This window comes from Condylura cristata, unplaced genomic scaffold (assembly GCF_000260355.1).
Source record: "Condylura cristata isolate star-nosed mole 26May11 unplaced genomic scaffold, ConCri1.0 scaffold00006, whole genome shotgun sequence".
Lineage (NCBI taxonomy): Eukaryota > Metazoa > Chordata > Mammalia > Eulipotyphla > Talpidae > Condylura > Condylura cristata.
The window spans coordinates 28,927,462-28,951,024 of NW_004567107.1; the positions used below are offsets into that span (position 1 = coordinate 28,927,462).

Below are 23,563 nucleotides of genomic sequence, written 5' to 3' on the forward strand. Positions count from 1 at the left end.
GAGCAGCGGGCGGGTCAGGAGAGGTCTGCCGCGCCATGTGGTCACCTCCGGGGCAGGCGGGGATCAAACTCATGCGGAAGTGGCTTAAGCTTCTTTGTGCTGTGCTTTAACTCACTGCACCACCAGGGAGGACCCTCATTACTGATTTTAAGCTACCAAGTTGACTCCACTGATGCAGAGTTTGGGAATAGATGCTGAAAATAATCTTTCACTTGCTGTTGCAAGTTGGCTCCAACCCAGTACTGGACACACTTCTTGTTATGTGAATTGTCTCCATAACGAATGAAAATATCTTAGCTAAAATGAATATGAACACTTGAAAAATAATCATCTCTGAAGGCGGCATTGTGAACTTAGACACATTACTTTGCCTCTCTGCTGGCTCATATAACTGTAGTGCTCCTTCCAGTGTTTATACTCAATGAGAACAAGTGAAGATTAACTATATTTGGTAGGCTGTTGCAGTTTATACTTCTGGAATGATTAAGAACTCTCCCTAATAGCCTTGGGAATTATTGCCAACTTTATATCTGATTTCCACAGGTCATTAGACCATACATACTTTGCCTGTTCTACAGCATTTGAATGAACCAATAGCTTGTTTTTGTCCAGTCACATTCTCCTGGTCACCATCCTTATTTCCACGTCATACCAAATCCTCAGACTAAGGGAATGTATGCAATAAGAGATGAAGATTCTAGCTCCGATACAGCAAATGCTGAAGACCAAATAGACATGGAACACAAACATTGAGGGGTGCTGAGACCTGAGCCCTCAAAGGCACTATTGTGCTAGGACAATTGACTTCCTCTTTCTTATCTTTTGCTGTTCATCTGTAAAATGGATTAAAAACAGACTATCCTGTTTAACCTTAATATCTGATATTTTATTGACTGTAGTTTATTAAATTCCCCCCATATTTAAAAAAATAGAGTTCTCAATTTTTCACTGAGGAAAGTGTAAATATCCTGCTTTTACAGAAAAGTGCTGAGTGCCAGAGAAATTAAATAACCTGCTCAAAATCATCCTGCTAACAAACAATGGTCCAGTCTTACAACAAAGTTTGTGCTTTCTCACTTATACTTGAAAAGGTTTTCTTCAAGCAAATAAGAGATAACTTGTGTGAGAATATATTACAGGCTGTAACGAACTACAAACTTGGCAAATTTATTAAAGTTGCTTTCACCTTATGCCACAGATTCTGAGAAACTCATTTTTTCCCACAGCTTTTCTTCTTGAAATTGGTTTACATCTTAAAATTGATAGCTCTTCTCAGTGACAGTGACACATATCGTAGTCATGACTTGGGGGGGGGGGAGGAGTGGAAGCCTTTGGTCGATCACATCTAATAAGATGAACAAAGTCTGGTGTCAAAGTACTTAGATTTTTGCCTTGGACTTGGTGAAATATAGGTGCACATTTTGATCAATGTATAATTATTCAATCACCAGATATCCACAAATCCCCCTGGGGATGTCACTATTTGTAGAAAAGACATTTTTGTTGTCTGTGTTATAGTCTCCAGAGCCCCTTTGGTTCTGGAAATAGTAATTAGTCAACCAACAAGCAAAATTCATGTATTTATATCCACACACACACACACACACATATAAATTCATGTATGCATTTATATAGTTTTGCATTTGTATGTTTTTAGTGTCATATCATAATTAAATGTTACTGATTTTGGTCACTTATAAGCATCTCTTCAAATTACTATGGAGCAAAACATAGGTTAATCTAACACTAACTCTACCCTTAAAAATCCTACTAGACTCTAATAGGAGAGGTAGGGCATAAACAAACAATTATAATACAGGATAGAAAGTTTAGATACAATTCTAGGAGAATTTAAAGGTTCATATTAAAATGCAGCATAACTGAAAACAGATGATACTTGGATTACTTAATAGTCAAATGGTTTCTAAACAAGGTGTTTCAAATAAAATTCCTTTTCAAATGCTTAAATCGTTTATCAGACTTTCAGATCTTTTTGAAGTACATGTAGTTTAATTTACAGTCGTGTGATGTTGAAAATTGAAGACTTCTAGGAATTCAATATCTGTATGTGAGGATAATTCTGAACTTAGCCAAATTCATTCAGCTGGAGTTTGTTAAAACACTTTTATTTGATCTTTCAGTTAGAAGAACAATCCAAACACATATGTCAAAAAGAAGATGTGACTGCATTGAAGAAAAAAATTTATGACTTATCAATGGTAAGAACTACCTTTTCACTTTCAGAAATGTATTTTCAGTCAGACTACTATTTTCTTTAGTTAGTACATTTCTACATAGTTTCCCATTTCTGAAAATGTGTTTAAAATACTTGTCCGCTGGTGGGCACCTCTTCCATTCTTTTAGTTTTTATTTGGTTATTTCCTTTGGAATTTCATGTGAATGGGAAGAAAAGAGACAGACTGACATGCTTTGTCTACTGTCTTGGCACTGGAAGGGTCCAAGGATTTTTCTCTCTTCTTTTTTTTTCTTAAGAAAAAAAATTAAGTAAAAATTAAGAAATTTCCTAACTGCAATGGTTAATATTTAAATACAAAACTTAAATATGTCAGGTGGTAGGATTTAGCCAGCCTCCATGGTACTAGATGCTATCAATTATTGAGAATGTTTATCAGTAGTCACATAGTGCTCATTCAATAAAACAGAGATGTTTAAGTATTTAGCCTCAGGTAGTTTGTTCATAGCATGTTAAAGTGTATCATGTTAAACTGTTGACCCATAGGATAGCAACAAATGTCAAATATTTAACATTCAAAAACAACTGTGAGGATTTAGATTTTCAATTTACAATAATTTCAAATGATCTCTGTTAAAAATTAACTCTTTTGAACACCAAGTTTTGAAGACTTCTGCAGGGGCAAAGTTTGTTTTGGAAGGTTGCACTATATGTAACTTCATTTCTCCTATGTTGAACTTAGATCTAATGGCCTATGTTACCCCTTTTCTGTAGGAAAATCAGAAAGTTAAGAAAGATCTTTTAGAAGCACAAACAAATATAGCCTTTCTTCAGAGTGAACTAGATGCTTTGAAAAGTGATTATGCTGATCAGAGTCTGAATTCTGAAAGGTATGGCACTTTACATCTTATATTTTGGTTTGAGTAAATTGTTTATTTAGGAGACTATTCATGTGAACCAAGCTCAGCAATATAAGAAAGGTTGTCTGTTAACTTTGCTTTCTAGAGATTTCACTTTCAGTGTCACTTTCCTAGTGTTTTTAATTTTTTCAAACAAATAGATTTATTAGTTTAAGTATTGGCTGGTTAAGATAGTACAGGGCTTAATAAATGTTTGAATTAACTGGGAGTAGAAAAAACATCTAAAGTTGACGTCAAGAGTCAGTGCTAATTAAACTGCTTTGAAGGTAATATTCCCGAACCTGCAGTATAAGACAAGGGAAAAGTAGATATCTTAGGTTATTCAAGTTACTTTACTGTGCTTTAGTTTTGCAATGTGGTGTTAAAAAGACTAAACACACATACACAGACACACCCCATACATATTTGTATACATATACATAGACATGAAGGATCTGTAAATAGACAAAGCGTATGTATACAGACATAGAATGCACACTGTGTAAATCTATATATACACACACAAAATAAGTATATTTGCATACATGCATATTAAATCTATGTATACATATTCATAACAGTACATTTGGGAAAAACATCTTTTTTTTTGTTGGTTTACAAACTTTCATCAGAATTAAGTTTCTATAATATGAAGCCGAGAAGTATTTATCAAGTCCTTAAACTCTATACAGGCTCCCGAGCTAAACAATGAACTAGGAGTGTGGAGGATGTAAAAAAAAGGAAAAACAAGGCCCTGCTCTGTTCTTTGAAAACCTCAGATTTATCTGGAACATTATAGATGTAAACACTAGAGCCTGAAAGAGGGCAGAAAAGGAGCTGAACGACGTCAGAAACAACAGGGTTAGTCTTGCGAGGGGTTAGTTGCCATGTAATGGTAGACAATGCTTTTAGCTCTGAGGGGGGTGGGGACCTTTAGTGAAGAGGTGAGTTGGGGGAGGGTAGTGTGTGCTGGCACAGACGGGGAACAGAGGCAGCGTCATTACTAACCAGTTAAATCAGAGGGATCAATGAATGGCACTGCCATCTGCCTGTACGCTCCTTAGCGTTTCACTAAGCATTGATGCTTCAACCCACAAAATAGCCTACCAGTTAGGGACTTTCATTACCCCCATTCCCTAGATGGGAAAAGAGAGTCTCAGAGATGTTCTCATGGAGGCAATAACCAAAGCAGTGGTAGGAACACAGGAAGGGTGAGTCTGACTTGGGGAACAGTGGTGAGATCACTGGATTAAAAAAAAAATAACTTTGAAAGGAAAGATAAAATATTAAAAAAAGAGTTAAATTTAAAAAGGAGTTTAAGGCTACACTGTAAAGACCCAAAACTTTTTGCTGTGGATCTTAAGTTCCTGCAAACAATAGAGGGAACTTTAAGCCACATTGAAGGAGTGAATGGATGGGTAACTTTGAACAAAATTTGATAGCCTGAATTTTGGAAAGCTAGTGATGAGATTTGTCTGTGTAAAAATGGGACTGGATACGGAGAACTGATGAAACTCAACAAAAATGAAGTAAACAAGCCCATCAAAAAATGGGCAGTAGAGCTAAAAAGACACTTCTCCAAAGAGGAAATGCAGATGGCCAACAGGCATATGAAAAAATGTTCAACATCACTCGTAATAAGGGAGATGCAAATTAAAACCACAATGAGATACCACCTCACCCCAGTGAGAATGGCACATCTTCAAACAACTAGCAACAACAAATGTTGCCGAGGATGTGGAGAAAAAGGAACTCTCCTGCTCTGCTGGTGGGAATGCAAACTAGTACAACCACTATGGAAAACTGTTTGGAGGTTCCTCAAACTGCTAAACATGGAGCTTCCCTATGACCCAGCAATCCCACTCCTAGGTATCTACCCAAAAGACACAAAAACACTGATTGAAAAAGACACTTGTACCCCCATGTTTATTGCTGCTTTATTTACAATTGGAAAAACATGGAAGCAGCCCAAATGCCCAAAAGTAGATGACTGGATTAGAAAGATGTGGTACATATATACAATGGAATATTACTCAGCAACCAAAAAAGAGAAACACATGTCTTTTGCAGCAACTTGGATGGAGCTGGAAAAGATCATGCTTAGTGAGATAAGCCAGAAAGAGAAAGAAAAATACCGGATGGTTTCACTCATAGCAGGAGTATAATGGACCAGGCGAGAAAATAACAAAAATAATGAACAACCATAGACCAGAGACATTATGTGGGGGTGGAGTGGGGAATGGGATCAAAAACGGGGGGGGGGGAAGGGAGGGAAATGCACGGGACTATGGTGGTGGCACAGGGGTGATTTGGTGATGGGAAACCCGTGGGGATTACAATTGAGATGAAAAAAAAAAAAGTGAAAAATGATGTAAAAATAAACTTTTTAATAAAAAAAATGGGACTGGAGGTGAGTAGCAAGTGTTGTGAGGGGATCTTTTGAAGAAGAGGGCAGAGCTTCATAGAAGAGTAACAGAAATAAATCACAGAGTGTGAGTTCATGATGAACTGAGAGAGTCTGGTCTGGGGGACTCCTCTGTAATTTAGGGGGTAGAGGCAAGAGAGCAGAAGTAGGGACAAGGTAAGGAAAAAGAAGGAATCCTAAGAAAGGAGAAATAGCTGGGGTTGGGATTGTATGAGGTTTGTAACAAACAAAACGGGGAAGGGTTGGTGGCGAGAGGGTGGACTGGATTGGAGGGGCTGATAATGAGCCTGCAGGAAGGGTGGTGCTGAGAGCGAGCTCTCTGGTTCCAGTGTCCAACAGAACCACGTCAGTGGGGTGGGGATGGAAGCGCTGTGGGTGTTGAGATGGGATGTGCATGTCTGTGTGCTTATGGGGCCAGAGGAGGAGAGATCATTGGTGACACACAGAAAAACCCAGCAAAAGCACAGAAAGACAGAAAACCACGGCCCAGGATGTGCATCTTTGAAACAGGTGAAAAGTGACCTGGGAGGGTAACTACAGAAGAAGGAGCAGCCAAACACCTAATTCTCATTCAAACATAAAATATAATTTTACAGGGATCTGCAAATAATCCGAGAGTACACGGAAGATCGAAATAGTCTTGAGAGGCAAATTGAAATACTCCAGTAAGTTCTCATAGAAAATGCTCATCACATTTTGCATTTTACTTATTTTCTTGTTAGTAAAACAAGTGGCACCTACAACACAAGTTGCTAGTTAAGAAACCTGGGTTCTTGGGGCCGCACATACTTCTTCTCACCCTGGTGCCATTCAGCACATGCACTCAATTTTCTGATGCTTTTAATCCTAAATAAACGATTCAAATCCAAGTAATAGAGTTTAATTCTCTGAATGCCCGTGCCAGCCAGGCTATGTGTCCGCGTGGCTTCACTGTACCTCTGTGAAGAAGGCACCCTGAACTTGGCGCTTTCCCCCAGCTGAATACACTATGGGGTGTCAGCCTCAGGACCTCCGCTGTTACAGTCCTTCTTCCTTGATTCACTTGCTTATTAGAGGCACATTATCTTTTTGTCTGTTTGCTTCTTACCCTATACGAAATGTCGTACCTGCTCTCTTAATCTAACGACTAAGTTGCAGTAACTCCATCCTCTGAGGATCTTCCCCACAAAACCATCCCCACTGCATGCCTTTCTCTCCTTTCTCATACAGTGTTTTCTTCAGGGTTCAGTTCCCCCATATGATTTACAGTCAGGCTTGACAAATTGATTTTCATCATTCTTAAATACGTGTTATGTTTTACCGTTTTTTATAGATACGATGTACTACAATAATGTGTTCGTTCATTTATTTGTTCAGTCAGCAGTTCTCACTCAACACCTTATGTGGGTCAGATGTTACAGGCTCTGAGGGTAGAGTGGCAAGTAGGAGGGAAATGTTCCTTCCTTATGGGGTTAGTCTAGGAGCAGATGGAAAACTGATAAAAAATTATGGAAATTATGTAAAATGCCAAATGAGTGAAATGAGACAAAGAAAAGAAAGGTGTCTGCTAAAGGTATATAATAAAAGATTCTTTCTAGCTGGGAATATCTAAGAAGCCTTCCTGGAGGAGGCAGCATTGACCTGAGATTTGAAGGATGAATAAAACTTAATTAGGGGAAGATTGATCATCCTATAAAGCAGAGTCTTGTTGTACTGATTTTATAGAGAAGATTGCTATGGCTCTGCCAGATTAGAGTCACTTTTGTAGGACAAAAAGTAAGTGCCTAAAACCAGTGTCGGCATCATAGCCCGTAACTGATGCATGACATTGGTTGGAACAGCACCGACTCATGAAGGATGCAGCTGTAGGGGCAGCCAGGAGGAAGAAGTGTGATTGTAACATGCCACATCCAGCTTGGCTGCCAGGTCAGAGAACAGCTTAGGGGCTGGTTGGGTTCAGGCATTTTGGGAGCAGAGATGTTCATGCAAACAAAGGGGCTACCTGAGGGAGGAGGGGGTTCCCCTGTGTAGTTCATTCCCTCTTAAATGCCTTGAGATCTTTAGAGAGAGGTGATACATCAGTTACATCACTTCCCTTAATGAATTATTATCTCAGTTTTATGAGGTTAAATGGGAAATGGTAGAAAGTTGCAAGAAGTGGTAAATCTATGCTCTGAATCACACAGCTTGAAAAGAAAGTAGTGCATTTACCCCCACAAATTTCTTCTTTATCTGCTTATTTCTTTGATTTTTTTTTTTTTTCCATAGAACAGCTAACCGGAAACTGCATGACAGCAATGATGGCCTCAGGAGCGCCCTGGAAAACACTTACAGCAAGTTCAACAGATCATTGGTATGCAGTATAAATTTGTTACTTTTGCTCTTTTTTTGTGGTACAGAAGATCTTGTGTATCACTTTTTGGAAGAGGGCTTTATGTAGATCTCTGCAATAGTGAGAAGCTGTTCTTTCTGCTAAAAGGAGACAGTATTTTCCCAAATTGAAAAATATGCACTTCTGTGCAGGAACGGACACCTAAATGTTAGCCAACTCTTTTGTTTCATGTTCTAAAAAGCTGGAGAAAGATGTGTAGATGTGACATGTGTCTTGTAAGAGTTTATATTGCAATAGGGAGTTCAGACATGTACAGATTGGAATAATAAGAAAGAGGGACATGTCACAAATGCAGTATTGCCCAGCTGAGACGAGGGAGAGGTGTCTCTGAATAGGAGTGTTGTAGGCACATCAAGTGTTCTTTATTGTAGTGAGATTATGAGCGTGGAGGCTTGGATTTTCAGTCCTTCAATAGAAACAAGCTAGGCTCATTGAAAATTATTTGAAGACATAGGGGAGAAAGCCTCTTCTCCCACTTTTGGGGGTCAACTTCTTATGTGGAGTTTTGGTGCTATAGCTTTGGGTATAGGTAAAACCATGAACTCATCACTAAGTCAATTTGTGGTTCAAGAAGAGATTAATCTAACAACATTGGTATTGCAAGGTCATGGCAAATCTGGGGAATGAGGATGCCCCTTTACAGCTTCTGCCATAGGGTTTGGGCTTAAGATATGATGAGAACAGAGTGCCATGGAAAGTTGTGTTGCTGTGGATTTTTCTTGATTTTCATGCTCATATTTGCTCATGTAAGATATCAAAGTTTTAACTAGTGTGCTACAATAACATCTATCTTAATCGTCATCATCTATCACATATCTGATGTTTTCTGTATAGTACATATATAAATCAAATGCTTATATGAAATAACATGATATTACCTTTGCATTACAGCGCATAAATAATATATCACCAGGGAATACAATTTCTAGGAGCAGCCCCAAATTTAATGGTCATTCTCCTCACCATCTGGGCTATGACAGGTATGTTAACAGCTGCTTTTTGTTTGTATTCTGGATCAAAGTTGAAAGGAAAGTAAATTTTCTTAGTGTTGAATTATTTATGTTGGTCACTAATTTCTATTTTCTCCTATCTTGTTTTAAATTTATGAAACATGAGGCTTGTAAAGATTAAATTGAAAATATTTCAGAGAGGGCAAATGGATTTCCTTAAGATGTTATTGAATTGGCTTTCTGAATCTCACCTTTACCTCATCCCTAATCATGTCTTGTTTCTTAGACGTGAACTCAGTAAGATGTTTCAGGGAACTGGTGACCACAGTAAATGATCTTGCAGAATGTCAGGTATCTGACATGGAGACTGGCATAATCTGTAAATATTTAATACTTCAGCATACTCTTATATGAACTTTGTTCAAGGGAAAGGAAACTTTCCTTTTTTACCCTCAACTTTTATTAGTTTGCCAGTATTTTACACAACTATGTAATTTGGGGAGTATACACCGCCTGTACACAGACTTCCCAGTTTCTCCCCTGGGCTCAGTGCCAACGTCCTGTCATCTTCCCTCCTCAATCCTCTAATAGAAGGAAACTTTCAAAATGAATAGAGATCTGGGTAGTGCATGATGTGAGTTTCTGGATGGAAGGAACTGTAGAAGCTGATCAGAAGTGAGAATTAACACTGTTTTTTCAATTAAATTTGTTCACCTATTTTCTTAACGTTGCTGTTCATTTTTAGACAGTATTTGATTTCTCCTTGTAGGTGAGCTGCGTAACTCTTCCACCACCATGACAGCACCCATGATCCATCACCCCAGTCCCTTGTACTCATCCCTCCCTGTTTTGAATCCCCCCTGCACCCCCCAGCACCTGCTGGATGCCTTAGATCTGTGGTCAGCTGCAAGTTTTGTCTTTTCTGGCCCCTTTGTTTGGTTTCTCTGTATTCCAAGTGAATACAGAGAAAGTGAAACCATCTGAATTAAGGTCTATTTTAAATCAAAGTTGTGGAACTATTGGCCCTGTTGCAACTTGGCATCTAGCAATAAAAATTCAAAGATTACTTATGTTTATTGATAAATAGGTCCAGTGTTCCTACTTAAAAAATTAATTGTGCCATATGTCAAAGATTGAAATAAGCAGTGAACGCATAAAGTACAGCTTTCCAGCTCTCCACTTCTGATGCATCTTTCTGATAGACCTTCATTCCTTTTCATTATAAAAAAATAATGAACTTTATATCCTGGCGTTAACGCAAAATGGTCAGAAAGATATGTTGCTAAGTTAGTTGGTGAACACTTATAAGAAAATTGTATCCAGGTATGAGATGTTTTTATTGTTCACTGATTTATAAAGTATTTATTTTGGTGGTTTATTGGCTTACAGGCAGCTGCCCTCTGTTTTATTGAGAAATACACACACTAAAAAATGTGTGGGTGTCATCCAGTTTTTTTTTTAAACATATAAAATCTATTTTAAACACAGGGGAAAAGCCACATAAATGAAAACTATTTCAGAAGTTTCACCATGATTCAATTTTGTAAAGAGTGCACTTTATGAATAAGACTCATAATTACTCATTCAGTGCTTCTTGACAGTAGTTTCTAAGGGACAAAGTCATCATATTCCAACTCCTCAGAGTAATAAAACAATGAACCATCACTAACTGATGGACTACCGCAGTCTAGACCAATGCTTTTTTTCTGGGGGAGGGTCATGAATTTGATATAAAAGGTTAACATTTAATTTTCTTTTTGATAAGAACATAAAAAGTTAAAAGCACTTTATAAATTTAATTTTATTGCTTATATAGACTGATTTTAACTTGTATATGTTTTAATTTTGTTTTCTTTCTAAGAACTCTAGCAAAAACATAACTTGTCTTATATTTTCACATATATTATTGGAACGAAAATATTCTTCAGGCAGATAAGAATAATTTACTTTATAAGGGTATACACACACACACAGAGATATACACCATATATAGATTGTGTGTGCGTATGTGTGTGTATAAGGTGAATTTGAAAAAGTCTGCTCTGTATATGTATCTTAAATTTAGAATCTAAGCAATCATGAAGGGGATTCTCTATTCAGGATTTTATTTCTCTTTCACTCTTTTTTAAAGATTAATTCTAATTTTTATTTATGTATGCAAGAACTGGTGTGTAGGCCAGAGGTGTGAGGGGTGAGATAGTTCACCAGAGACAGAGCAGAGTGGGAGCAAAACAGATGGACCTATTGAATACACTGCGGAAGGGAACAGCAGGTGAGATAAGAAAGGTCTGCTTTGTCCTTTGTGGGTTAGCTTCCTGGTCAGGGATTGAACTCATGCTGTTTTGGCTGGTGATAGTCTGATAGCATTGAGACTTTAACCCCTGTGCCACCAGAAAGGCCTCTCTTTCACTTTTTATCAAAAATACAAGTAGATTAAAAGCAAACACCTTTGACTGGCAATAACAACCAACTGGAATAGTTTATATATATATATTATAATGCAAGAAAATGGATTTATTATGGATTGAGCTAGAATCAGTTTTTGAAGGACAGTTTCCTAAATGATGAAATGACAACAGATAATGCGTGCACACACACACACACACACACACACACCTACCTTCCTTGCTAGACTGCTGTTTGTAAGCTATTCCTTCCCTGGGATAAGGACTTCATAATTGAACAACATATTTAAATGCACATTATTTTTTCACCATATTGCTTTAAAACAGAATTTCCAGAAAAGTTTACTGTAGTCCTTATTTTGTCTTGTGAAAAGTGACAGATGTATTCTTGAGTCAGTTTGGAGATTTTTGAAGAGAGAAACCATTGAGATGTCGGCTACATACACTCAGCTTCTCATATCTGAGGGTTTTGAGTCTCATGTCATCATGGTCATCTTTCTCTTCTGGGGTCTTGGTATTCCTTTGAACTAGAGATGCTATCCAGAAGTGGACGTGCTGTTCAGGATGTGGTCTGATCACATTAGAGTAAAAAGGTTCACTGGTCTGATCACATTAGAGTAAAAAGGTTCACTGTTCTATGTACATTTTTACGAAGGAAATTTGAAATGGTATTTACCTCTTGGGCATTATAATTCTTCCTGTATCAGGGAGTAAAAATGATTTCTTTCAAAAAAAAACTTCACTTATTAAATACTTGAGTGTCTTTATTTTAGTGAATTGTTGCAGAAAATTAACTGATTATGCTTTGAACATGCTATCGCTAATCTTAATCATGGAAATTACAGTGTGGCATTTGGCAAATGTGAGAATGTAGGTTCAGGGTCCTTCTGCTGTCCAACTGTTGCCCATGTGGTCCTCGCATTGTGCGGCCTCAGGTAAAGCAGACTTCTCCTTTGCCCCAGGTCATCCCGCTCTTCCTACGTGGATGAGGACTGTGACTCGTTGGCCCTCTGTGATCCTATGCAGAGGATGAATTATGAAGTTGACAGCCTGCCCGAGAGCTGCTTCGACAGTGGCTTGTCTACCCTGAGAGATTCTAACGAGTATGATTCCGAGGTGGAATACAAGCACCAGCGGGGATTTCAGAGGTCACCAGGCACACAGGACAACTTTGGGGGTGACGCTTCAGATACAGATGTAAGCCTCAGAAATCACTGCTGTCCTAGGTCTTATCTCTGATGGAAATTCTGTCAACTTCACTGACTGTGTCTGCATTGGGACTCCATCTGAAAGGTCACAATATGAAGCATAATCAGCAGAATATCTTTTTTTCCCACCAAGTTAGGGAGAAGTTCTCACAGGTCATCTTGAGGCTCCTCCATGCCATAAGAGCTTCAACGGTAGATTGAAATTCAGATTTTTCTTCTCATTTAATCCATGCTATAGATGTATAATATAATGAATCTAGCTTTAATTTTTTTTAAAGATTTATTTATTTATGCATACAGAACTTGGGTACAGGCCAGAGGTGCAGGGGTGGTGAGAGGATTCACCAGAGACAGAGAGGGGAGCAGAACAGGCAGATCAACGAAGTACACTGCTGAGGGGAGCAGTGGGCGGGTCAGGAGAGGTCTGCCACACCATGTGGTCACCTCTGGGGCAGGTGGGGTTTGAACTCATGCTGAAGTGGCTTTAGCTTCTTAGTGCTGTGCTTTAACCCACTGCGCCACCAGGGAGGACCCTTAATTTTTTTTTAATGACTTTTTTTTTTCTTTCACTAAACAACAGGTACCTGATATTAGAGATGAGGAAACATATGATTCAGATGGTGTGGCTTCCATCTTAGACTGGAAACCCCAGGGGTCCGTTAGTGAAGGCAGTATCGTTAGTTCGTTTAGAAAGCCCATCTCGGCACTTTCACCACAGGTAGGTGGTTTCTTGTTTATTCACTACGACTAATTTTCTGCCACACTATTTATTAGGGGAAAAAAAAAAACCCTAAAACCCTGGCACTACCTTTGTCATTCACTGTGACTCCCCCCCCCCCCCCCCCCCAGACAGACATAGTAGATGACAACCAGAAATCTTCTGGCTCACAGAAGGCTTACAAGATTGTACTGGCTGGTGATGCTGCAGTGGGGAAGTCTAGTTTTCTCATGAGACTTTGCAAGAATGAATTCCGAGGGAATACAAGTGCCACACTAGGTATGGATCCCTTTGTAGTCGGTAAAGCAAAATGACCTTTTTTAGCTTGTTCTTAAGTTCTTTAGGCATTATGCACACAGATGCACCTCTGTCTGTCTCTCTGTGTGTGCCCTGTTTTAGAATGGTACTCTTCTGTTTTGGTCAACTTTACGACAGGAGGACTGGCCCAGGACAGGGGGTTCTGTTCAGTCAGATCAACCAAACCAACTTCAGAGTCGAAGGTAATGATTCATTTAGGCACCAGACGTGTCTGAGTCCCACTAGAGCCAGATACTAATAAGCTGAATCACCCAAATCTCAGCTGTGGGGGAACTTATATTTCTCAATTTTTTAATAGGAAAATGAATGAAAAATTTTTAAAATGAGAGAAAGCCCTTGTGATAGGTAGGTATCATGTGATGGTGATAAAGAGACATTATTGATGACCAGTTTGCCATTATGGACATAATCATAGCCTAATGTATGGTCGCTCCTTCCTCCACAGAAGCACAGGATTAATACCTCTCAGAGCAAGGAATAAGTATTGTCCTGATTTCCCAAATTTGCATAATAATCAGTGAAAGGAGTTGAAGACATGCAAATTATCATTTATTTTTCTTCATTTAAAGAGTTCTTTTTTGATAACCTGAAATGTTAGAACAGATTGATTACCCTTTTCTCAATGGCAAAATGGCATCTTTTGCAAATGTGTGCTTCTCCATTATACCCTTCGAGATAACACAGCTGAAAGTTCATTACAATTTGATTAATAAAAAGAGTGCCTGGTTCCTTAGTCTGGGGGTGCGGCATGTCTGAAGGTCGCTCTCCTTGAAGACCATGCTCCTGCCTCTGAACCTCGCTGTGCTTTGAGTGTTTGGTTCTGTCTGATCTACAGAGGGCCTGGAAGTAAAAGCAGCAGGATTATTTACATCATGTCCTCCATGTTCTTTTCCTTCCCAGGAGTTGATTTTCAAATGAAAACTCTTATTGTCGATGGAGAGCAAACAATGCTGCAGCTCTGGGACACGGCGGGTCAGGAGAGGCAAGTGCTTCCTCCGGCATCAGGCTCTGCCAGTGTCTGTGCGGACAGGCCTTGTAGACCCATGGTGTCTGGGTGCTTGTTATTATCCAAGTAGTATGTGCTCTGTGGCTATAGGGTGTAATAGAATTCAGCAGTGCTTACTTTACTCTCCTTCCTATGTGCATCGGTTATGTGAAAAGAAGACCTTTCAGCTGATGGTTAGTTGGGAAAAAGAGTGTCTTTTCCTAACAAGAGGATCGAGGTGAGGCTACTCCTGAATGTGGTGTGAGGAGCTGTGTGGTTGTGAAACAATAAAAGACAGATGCTCCTTTCGGTTCAGGGACAGAGGCACAAACTAAATAGCAGACTGGCATCTGGTGACAGAACCTCCCGTGTTGTGCTTGCATTGTTGATGACCAAAGCACTAAGCATAGAACTTAATCTCGTCTGCTCTTTGAGAACAGGATTTATCAAATTATTGAGCGAATAGGTGCAGATGCCTGCCTGTCTCTGTACCGAACACCGGTCAAGGGCTAGGGCTCAACACAAGTACCTGACCCTGCGAAATTCATATACTCAACAGACTGGGAATTTAACATTTTTAAAGATATTGGGGCTGATATGGTCTATTTAAGACACAGTAAAGTATGGCACTTGGCTTAGAGTTGGAACATCCGTGTTGGCGTATGTCCTCTCCCGAGGGGGCGCCCATGGCCCCATGTATGTAAAGGTGTGGCACGTTGTGCCGTTCCACATTGTAAGTTCTCATTCCACTCACCCACAATCCTCCCCCCTCTGCCAATTTTTCTCTAATGAACATCATCTTCCATTCTTCTCTGTGTACCACATGTGGTTCTGTGGCTTGTGGTTCATCAGCTTGTGGCTGGTAATGACATATTTAGAAAATAAGTTCTCAACTTCATCCTGGTTATACCTTGCAGTTTGCAAACATTCTTGGGATTACTTGGTAGAGAATATGGTTTGCATTTCTAATTAGTAGTACAAATTTTTACCTTTTTTCTAGGTGTATCTAGGCCAGGATGAGGTCTATTTCATAGTAATAAGATGTCATACAATTCTTTTCAACTGGAGCTTGTTTTAGAAGAAATAGATGAAGGGTAAAGCAGAACCAGTGATTGATTAGAACCATTGCTTACATACTTTTCTCTTTTCCAGATTCAGAAGTATTGCCAAGTCTTACTTTAGAAGAGCAGATGGTGTTTTGCTGCTGTATGATGTTACTTGTGAGAAAAGCTTTCTTAATGTGCGAGAATGGGTTGATATGATTGAGGTAAGAAGTCAAATTGAAAAAAACAAAATTATATGGAGGAGTAGCAGGCCATCTTGAAGATGCTGGTTCTTCACTCTGTACCAGATTCCTCTGAACTTCAGGAAGAACTGGGTGTTTGAATTTCCAATGGTAGTGGTCTTTTCCTCAAATTATTGACAAGTTCTTACACAGCAAAGGACAATACAAAACTGGAATTTCTGGAAACAAAGTTTCTGGGCCTTCCTAAAGATTAAAGCAGAACCCCCATTTGAAGCATGTGAACATGCAGGTACCCTGAGAAGCAGCTGCTGTTGCCTAGAAGGTAGGGCAGCTGGATGGATGGCATGATTGGAAATGCAACGTGCCTTCCATGTGTGCTTGAAGGCAACAGCTGGCAATACACCTTTTTAAAGCCCAAAGTTGTGTTTTTTTTTTTGTTTGTTTGTTTTTTTTTTTATCCCAAAGCCCAAAGCTTGGAACAAAGTTCTATTGCAACTGTGTTCTTAGTATTATTCTCATAGTGACCTCACTCTTTATACTGATTATGCTGCTGAAATACCCCTGGTATTTCAAAAATGTATGATAACACCTTTGTTGTCTTTTGGTCAACTGAGATGATATGTGTCTTTCTTGAGAGGAACTTTCATTCATATCCCTGCTTTCTTGGCAAATAAGTTTTCAAAGTAGGAAATGAGTTTGATCAAAGTGTGCCTCCAGCTGTTACTAGTCAACATAAAATTGAAGTTGGAGCTATGGTTCAGCACACTTTCTTGGAAAGAAAAACAACACTTGGCTAATATATACTTTTTCATGGAAGTCTAACACCTGTAATTTTTAACAGGCACTCAAAGCAACAGTGGCTGAACAGGAGTGATTTGCTGTCAGATCTCAGCCTCTAGGTTCTTCTGTTGGGTCTGGTTCTCACCTTCTTTAAAACAAACAAACAAACAAAAAAACTAGAATGTTCTTTTTCTAACGTCTTCACAACTTTTGTCATTGACATCCTGACTTGTCCAATGCTTGATACAGTGCAATTTTTTTTTTCTTCCTGGTAGGATGCAACTCACAAGCGTATTCCTATCATGCTGGTTGGAAACAAAGCGGATCTTCGTGACTCTACTGCAGCAGAGGGACAAAAATGTGTTTCAGGACACTTTGGGGAAAAACTGGCCATGGTGAGTGTGAATGGCCAAATTGGAAGAGGTCTTTTACTTTTGCCTTTTGCTTTCTAAGTTCTTTGACTATCCTCCATCCTGTCTGATGGGATTTTTGTTACAGACTCCAGGCTCTCCCACCCCCTTCATGAATATAAGTAGTTGTAATGAACTGGTTCTTGTCTTGTGACTTTTATAGGTTTCCTCTGGCCTTGGGGGCTCATAGGAAAGGTCCATCTATTCTCCCCATTGCTTGCTTCTTCTCCAGAAGAAGCCTCCTCCCCTTGTCTCACACAGGTCTGGGTGTGCTACAGACAGGCCCACAGCACTCATGGATCCCCTTGCCCAAGGGAAATGACCTCCCACTGGTTAGATGCAAGCAAACAAAAATAACTTCATCAGTTATATTTACAACAAATGCTAGGTGGGAAAATTACAGAAGGCTCTAAGGTTGTATAGTAAGAAGATCTAATATCAAGTTTTCAAGGTTATCACACACTTAACTTCAAAGGGGGATCACCTGCCAGCAAAGCAGGTGGATGTCATCCTGGTGAAGGAAGGTGATGGGGGAGTAGGGGCAGAGGCACTGAGATGAGGCATTTGGAGCTCTGGAGAAGTGGAGAGACAGTCAGGGTAACTGGAGTGTTGTATATGAGGGAGAATGGGGGAGGTAAAGCTGGGAGGTGAATGGGGTCACAGAGCATTTGAACAGGACTTGTAGAGGAATCGAAAGTATTGAAAGGTTTGAAGCAGGAAAGTGATATGATCAATGACAACACGCACTTCCTTGGAGGAGTAGGAAATGGCTGTAGATTTTAGAACATGGAGGCTGTGAATCTTACCAGGAGAGGCTGTGAATCTTACCAGGGGATGGATGTATGTGTCAGCTGTTGGCCAAAGGAGCATAATTTTGAGAGACATTCAGTCACTGAGTAATTCCCTTTAGTTACCATTTTTATCTCTCTCAAATGACATGATAGAGAATGTCTGATGGCCTATGTGTGACTGTTGGAATTAAGAATCTTATAATGTACAGTTTTATATTAGGTATTTTTTTAATGCAGTTCCTCACCAGGAAATGTTCCTGGAGCAGCTAATCTCACACTTTTTTTTTTTTTTTTCAATATTCCAATTCTGAATCCAGTTTCTTAGTCCTTAGTGACTCATCATTCTCAACTCAGCAGGAAATCATTTTATTTTTTTGATTTTAAAGTCTAAAATTCCAGGAAACTTAAGACATCATTTACTTATGTCTATTTCTTTCCCACAGACCTATGGGGCATTATTCTGTGAAACAAGCGCCAAGGACGGCTCAAATATAGTGGAAGCTGTTCTCCATCTGGCTCGGTAAAATTTTGTCTTATATTTGGGAAATTAGATGTAGAACCGTATTTTCACTGAGGTGATACATATTGCAAATTTTTTACTATACATGGATCTACATTGAAAAACACTGTCTTGTCTTTCAGTAGTGGTTGGCAAATAATTAAACATGGATTTTATAAAAATGGGTGATGCTGCTTATTCACTGTGAACATTGGCAGATACCTTTATTGCCAAACAAAGTCGGTGCATCTGCGGTGTCATTGACATTTCTGCAAAATGTCACTACAAAGCTGATAGTTGACTTGTATGAATTATTCCCAGGAACAAGATTTTAAACACAAGAGACTATTCTGAATATAATTACCTATTGTGTTATTTTCCTGGGTAATGGGGAAAATAAACTCAACAAAGTAAATTGTGTATCATGTCAGTTGGAAGCACTATGTTAAAATTATAGCCGAGGTAGTTATTTAACTCAGACAATAGTGTTAATAAGAAATAACATTTGGGGATGTAGATTAGAACGAATATTGCATCACTGAAGAACTTGGATATAAATTTGAGTGCCTTAATCCTTGCAGTATTCTTAGGCAATAAAGCATTATCTGTTAGATGGATCTCTCCTGCCTAGTTTTTTGCCATGAATAAAAAGATAATTATTTGTATAAAGGGATTGAATAGCCTTAAAAAGTAAAGTGTATGAACAAAATCTAGGCTTAATGACCTTTACTTGCTGATAAAGCAAAAACATAATTTTAGATTTGTAGTTCATTTCCTGGTCATTTGTGAGATTTTCTAAGTGTTTTAACTCTTGGTGTGATGTCCTATTCTGCTAATAATACAATGACAATTAAGAAACTTTGCAGTGGTTTAAATGATGCTTTTGTATTAATGACTTATTGCTAATTGAGATTAGAATAGAATATGTTAATTAATTGGTCTGGGACCTGAGGGAGACATTGGCCCCACTTGAAAGTGTTAGGAACAGACCTCTGAACTTTAGGTGGCTCTATGGTCTCAGTCTGTGGCTGGGCTTGGCAGGCGCCTTCCACTTGAACTCAAGAGTCTTGAATAATTTCTCCTTTACTATCATTGTAAGAAAACAGAGCCACCTCCCACTCATCACATTGGAAAGCATCTTTGTTTAAAGCCAAAATGATGTTAACTGAGTATGCCCTGGAACAGGCAGCGGAAACTGTCTAGACATTTAAGTGTGTAGAGATTCAAGTGAATTACATGGTTTTTGTTTTTGCCCATAACTAGTAGGCAAACCATGGCTAATATCACATTTATTAAACAAGAGCCCAGGTCAAACTTCCAGAGACTGGACATGGGTTGGATTCCATGCACCTGGGGGTGCAGAGGGAACACCAGCAAAAGTGCATTTAATAAAGGGGTGGAGATTTAATGAAAGTAATTAATTAATTGAATGAAAGGTGTTCATCTTTGCTAAAGGTGGAATAATTGCTGAGTTGGTAGGTGTTTTTACTGGTGCAGATGGTTATGTTGCTGTTTCACTAAAATGTCCCTGCGGATTCCGGGGTGGAAATGAGGTCTTGAGCACACTGGGCCCACGACTGGGCAGGAGCGGAGGCCACCAACACCTCTGATAGTGGCCGCTGAGTCTGCTCTGTCAGGGAGCGGGAAGGATGGTGCAGGTCAGCCCTGTGTGGCTGTTGGCTGCTGCGCAGCTTCTTGGAGGGTTGTGGTGTCAGGAGGCTCAAAGTCCATCCTTAAATCATCCTCTGAATAGCTGTGGCATCTTGACCAAGTCCTTGTCTCCCTTTGAGTGTGTCTAATCCATAAGATCAGGGAGGGGCTGAAGAACAAGATCTCCAAGGGCCTTCCTTGTTCTGACAGTCTGTGATTCTGCGTATAAAAACCTGAACACATCTGAATAACATAATCACTAGGGAATTCTGAAGTGACTGAGGGGCTAATACTAGGGATAAATGAATCCAAATTACTGCAATCACAGCCTGAGGGCAGCATCGATTCTTTTTTATTATATCAGTAAGATGGGCGGGAGCTTATGCCTCCTATGCCTTTCTCCCCCTGTTTTTCTGCTCCCATGGGGGTTAGCCAGGCACTGGCCCAGGCTTCTGTTTGTTTGCTTAAAACACCTGTGTGCAAAGGTGTTTTAATAAGGAGGTCACTTCAGCTGCACACAGTTACTTCAGCTAACATCACCGTTAATTTTCGATAGTTCAGAATATCACACTAAGCAGCCAAACTCCTTGTGAATTACTGATCAAGGAGTTTTTTTTTTAATGTTACTGCATTATGGGTTGGTTTGGGCCTCAGTTTAGTTATGTTAAAGATGTGATAAATATGGAAGCTGCAAATGAAGCACATATGTAAAAGACTTTCATTTGCTTTTGACTCTGCCTTTTGAGGTATTTATCTAAAGTGGAAATGGTCTAGTTCCACCTTTAGAAAGTGACATACAGAGTAAACCATGTAGTTTCTCCATTTATATCTCATAAAATGATTCCCAGCGCGATCCTTTCACACCTTGTCATGTCGTAACACTTGAACTAGAAGACTTTATGAACTTGCACTGTCTGAAACACGACTTGTTTTTGAAGGGAGTCCTAACAGCCTGATGACCCTGTACCTCCTCTGAAAATCTCTCAATCTCAGAAAAGGTGTCTCCCTTGGATGCGGTTTCCCTCTAGTAGTGATAGGAAACCTGTCACCACCGAACCGCAGCCTTTCCCCAAATGAATGAAGGTCTGTAGACACAGACAGCTTTACTCTAGTTGTGGCCAGGCTCTTTTATGCATCTCTGCCTTTCTGTGGACTGTTCCCTGCGTCTGGACTCTCCTTTCCTCATGAACTGAGCCACGCCCAGGAAGACTTCCTTCCCTGCCCTGTAGCACATCCATGTACTAGTCTGCCTGCAGTGTTCTGTGTGTGTGTGCATGTATGTGAGTCGCTTTCTTGGGACCCCTGTAATGATATATTTAGACATTTGTCTCTCCTTCCACATCAGCTGATGCAGGATCCCAGAAGTTGGCATAAGTTGGGCATTTGCCGAATAACCAAATAGCTGAGATTTTGCATTTGGAGGTTGTATCAATTTTCTGTTGTTGATGTAATGAATTTCCACACCGGTGGTGGTTTAAAGCAGTGAACGTGTTTTATCCTAGAGAGGTCAGAAGTTTGAAATGATCGAAAGACTGTTGTACATTGAATTATGTATCCTCCATTTCCCAAGTATTTCCTCGTGTGTGAATGAATAATGCTCCCCCGTCACCTGTCATGTGTGTATGTGTATATGTGTATGTGTGTGTATTAAATAAGAAACTGTGGCAACATGTAACAGAACCATTACTAACTGACCTTCAGCAATCCTAAATTTCACTTTCTCCCTGTGAGAGGTCATCTTTCCCATCCAGAGTGCTGTAGTTTATCCCTTTCTTTCTCTCTCCAGGGAAGTGAAGAAAAGGACTGATGAGGATGATAGCAAATCCATTACCAATCTGAGCAGTTCCAAAAAGTCGACCCAGATGAAGAACTGTTGCAATGGTTAGACCCCAAAGACCCGTGGCCTTTGAAGCCTGCATTTCCAGAGCACTGAATTTGTCCGACTTCTTTGCTTCTCACATGGCATTGCACATCTTGCAGGCACTGTTATATGGAGAGTTGCAGGTGGGAAACCTGAACTGTGCTCTGGGGACCCTGCTGAACCTCGGCAATTCTTTGTTATGTTTCAGTGTATCAATTAGGATCTCTAGTTAAGTAGACTTGTCTTGTCCTTACAAAGTCTTAAAAGATAATTTAGAAATGCCTCTAAAGTAGTAAAAAGAATCACATTCTCAGATGAAAGCTATAGAAGAAATTCTGACATAATTGCATTCACACGGTAACTGACTTTGTAGGTAATTTGTGACATTCACTTAATACTCAGTACTGGAGAGCTAGTAAAGGGAGGTTACTGTCCTGCCTCTGCTGCTCACTAGCCTTGTTGTCCTGGACCTGTCATCAGCCCACATGACATCTGTCTGCCTGTGAAGCAGCATCTTCTCAGATGCTGCAGCGCTGGAAGAGCACAACAGCTCACAGTCAATAAGGACTCTGGTTATTCATGCTTTTTTAATATTGGAGTATTGGTTTTTCTCACTTCTGAAACAAGAACAGAATTTAATTGAGAAAAATGGTGATGTTTTAGGTTCCATGGCAGATGGAATTTTTTTTTTAACGTTTAAAGGAAGAAAACATTTTTATGACCAAAAGTTGTATATTAAAGAAGGTATTTTATAATTTCAGAAAACTTGTGAAGTCTGTGCTTTCAATTTGCTTTTAAAAATTTGAATGGAAACAAAGTCACATACTGCTCAAGCTACAACACCCGGGAAAGTTACCCCCTGCTTCAGTGCACCAGCCAGTAATTGCGAGGGGCTGGGGAAAGGGAGGTCTTGGGACTGACTACTAATAGGTATGTGGTTTCTTTTGCAGATGAGGATGTTCTGGAGTTAGATAATAATAATGTTTGCACACCTTTATGAATATACTAAAAACTACTGAATTTATACTTTTAAAGGATGAATTTTATGGGTGATTTTAAAGGTGTGTGATTTTCAAAATGCAGTAATAACTTGGAATGATTTAACATTTTGCTAAATGAAAACATGCATACTATTTCAACCCTTTCCATGCTTTAAAATAATTATCTCCAATATAATGCAGGTTTCATTCCCTGTTATTATTTACTTCCTGAAATAATAAACAATAAAAGAAATGTTATGTATGGTTTTGAAAAATAAACCTTTGAAAGAGAAGGTGCATTAGGGAAAGGCGAGTCACTCGCCTTTGTTTACGAGCCAGTGAGTCACCCAGAACCTCTTTAGTCTTTCTATCCCGGAACCTGCAGTCTCTCCCAAGCTTCCTGTAAGAGTCAAGACCTGACCCCAGGGTGGGTCAGCAATTCTGGTTTGGGGGTTTCACTTTTCAGTAGCTTTAACCAATTCAGTTCTTCTTTGCAAGGTATTTTGAACGTTAGTTCATCTATGTCCAAGCTCCAAGTAGTTTGGTGGAAAAACGTAAATAATAGCTACTATTTATTGTTTTCTATAAGCTAAAAAATGTCTTTTTCTTGAATTAGAATAATTTCCTGTAGCTATTTTTCTCCTTTTATGATTTTTATGATCAAATTTCAAACTCTCCAAGCTTCTTTTTTTTTTTTTTAATGAAAATTGACCAGAAACACCTCACACTCAGATTGTAAATAGCCATGGCATCAAGTAGCTTTTAGAAGAACACTTGGGTTTACAGATGACTTCCAGTTTCTTTTACTATAAAGTTGGGTCCATCTTCAGCAAATTGACCATGGATTCTTGTTTCTGTTTTACATTTTTTGGT

The 23,563-nt window shown here is 39.3% G+C and overlaps 1 protein-coding gene across 1 annotated transcript in view; it reads left to right on the forward strand.

The window, feature by feature from the left end:
- Nucleotides 1–21,990, forward strand: part of RASEF (RAS and EF-hand domain containing) — a 48,518-nt gene extending 26,528 nt beyond the window's left edge. The window contains exons 5-17 of the mRNA XM_004677543.2: nt 2,142–2,219; nt 2,969–3,084; nt 6,115–6,183; nt 7,766–7,850; nt 8,781–8,869; nt 12,207–12,441; nt 13,033–13,170; nt 13,302–13,449; nt 14,389–14,470; nt 15,626–15,740; nt 16,775–16,894; nt 18,144–18,220; nt 21,636–21,990. Coding sequence (XP_004677600.1) covers nt 2,142–2,219; nt 2,969–3,084; nt 6,115–6,183; nt 7,766–7,850; nt 8,781–8,869; nt 12,207–12,441; nt 13,033–13,170; nt 13,302–13,449; nt 14,389–14,470; nt 15,626–15,740; nt 16,775–16,894; nt 18,144–18,220; nt 21,636–21,735 — 1,452 coding nt within the window. The 3' untranslated portion in view covers nt 21,736–21,990. The remainder of the gene's footprint in view (nt 1–2,141; nt 2,220–2,968; nt 3,085–6,114; nt 6,184–7,765; nt 7,851–8,780; nt 8,870–12,206; nt 12,442–13,032; nt 13,171–13,301; nt 13,450–14,388; nt 14,471–15,625; nt 15,741–16,774; nt 16,895–18,143; nt 18,221–21,635) is intronic.
- The last annotated feature ends 1,573 nt before the right edge of the window (nt 21,991–23,563 follow it).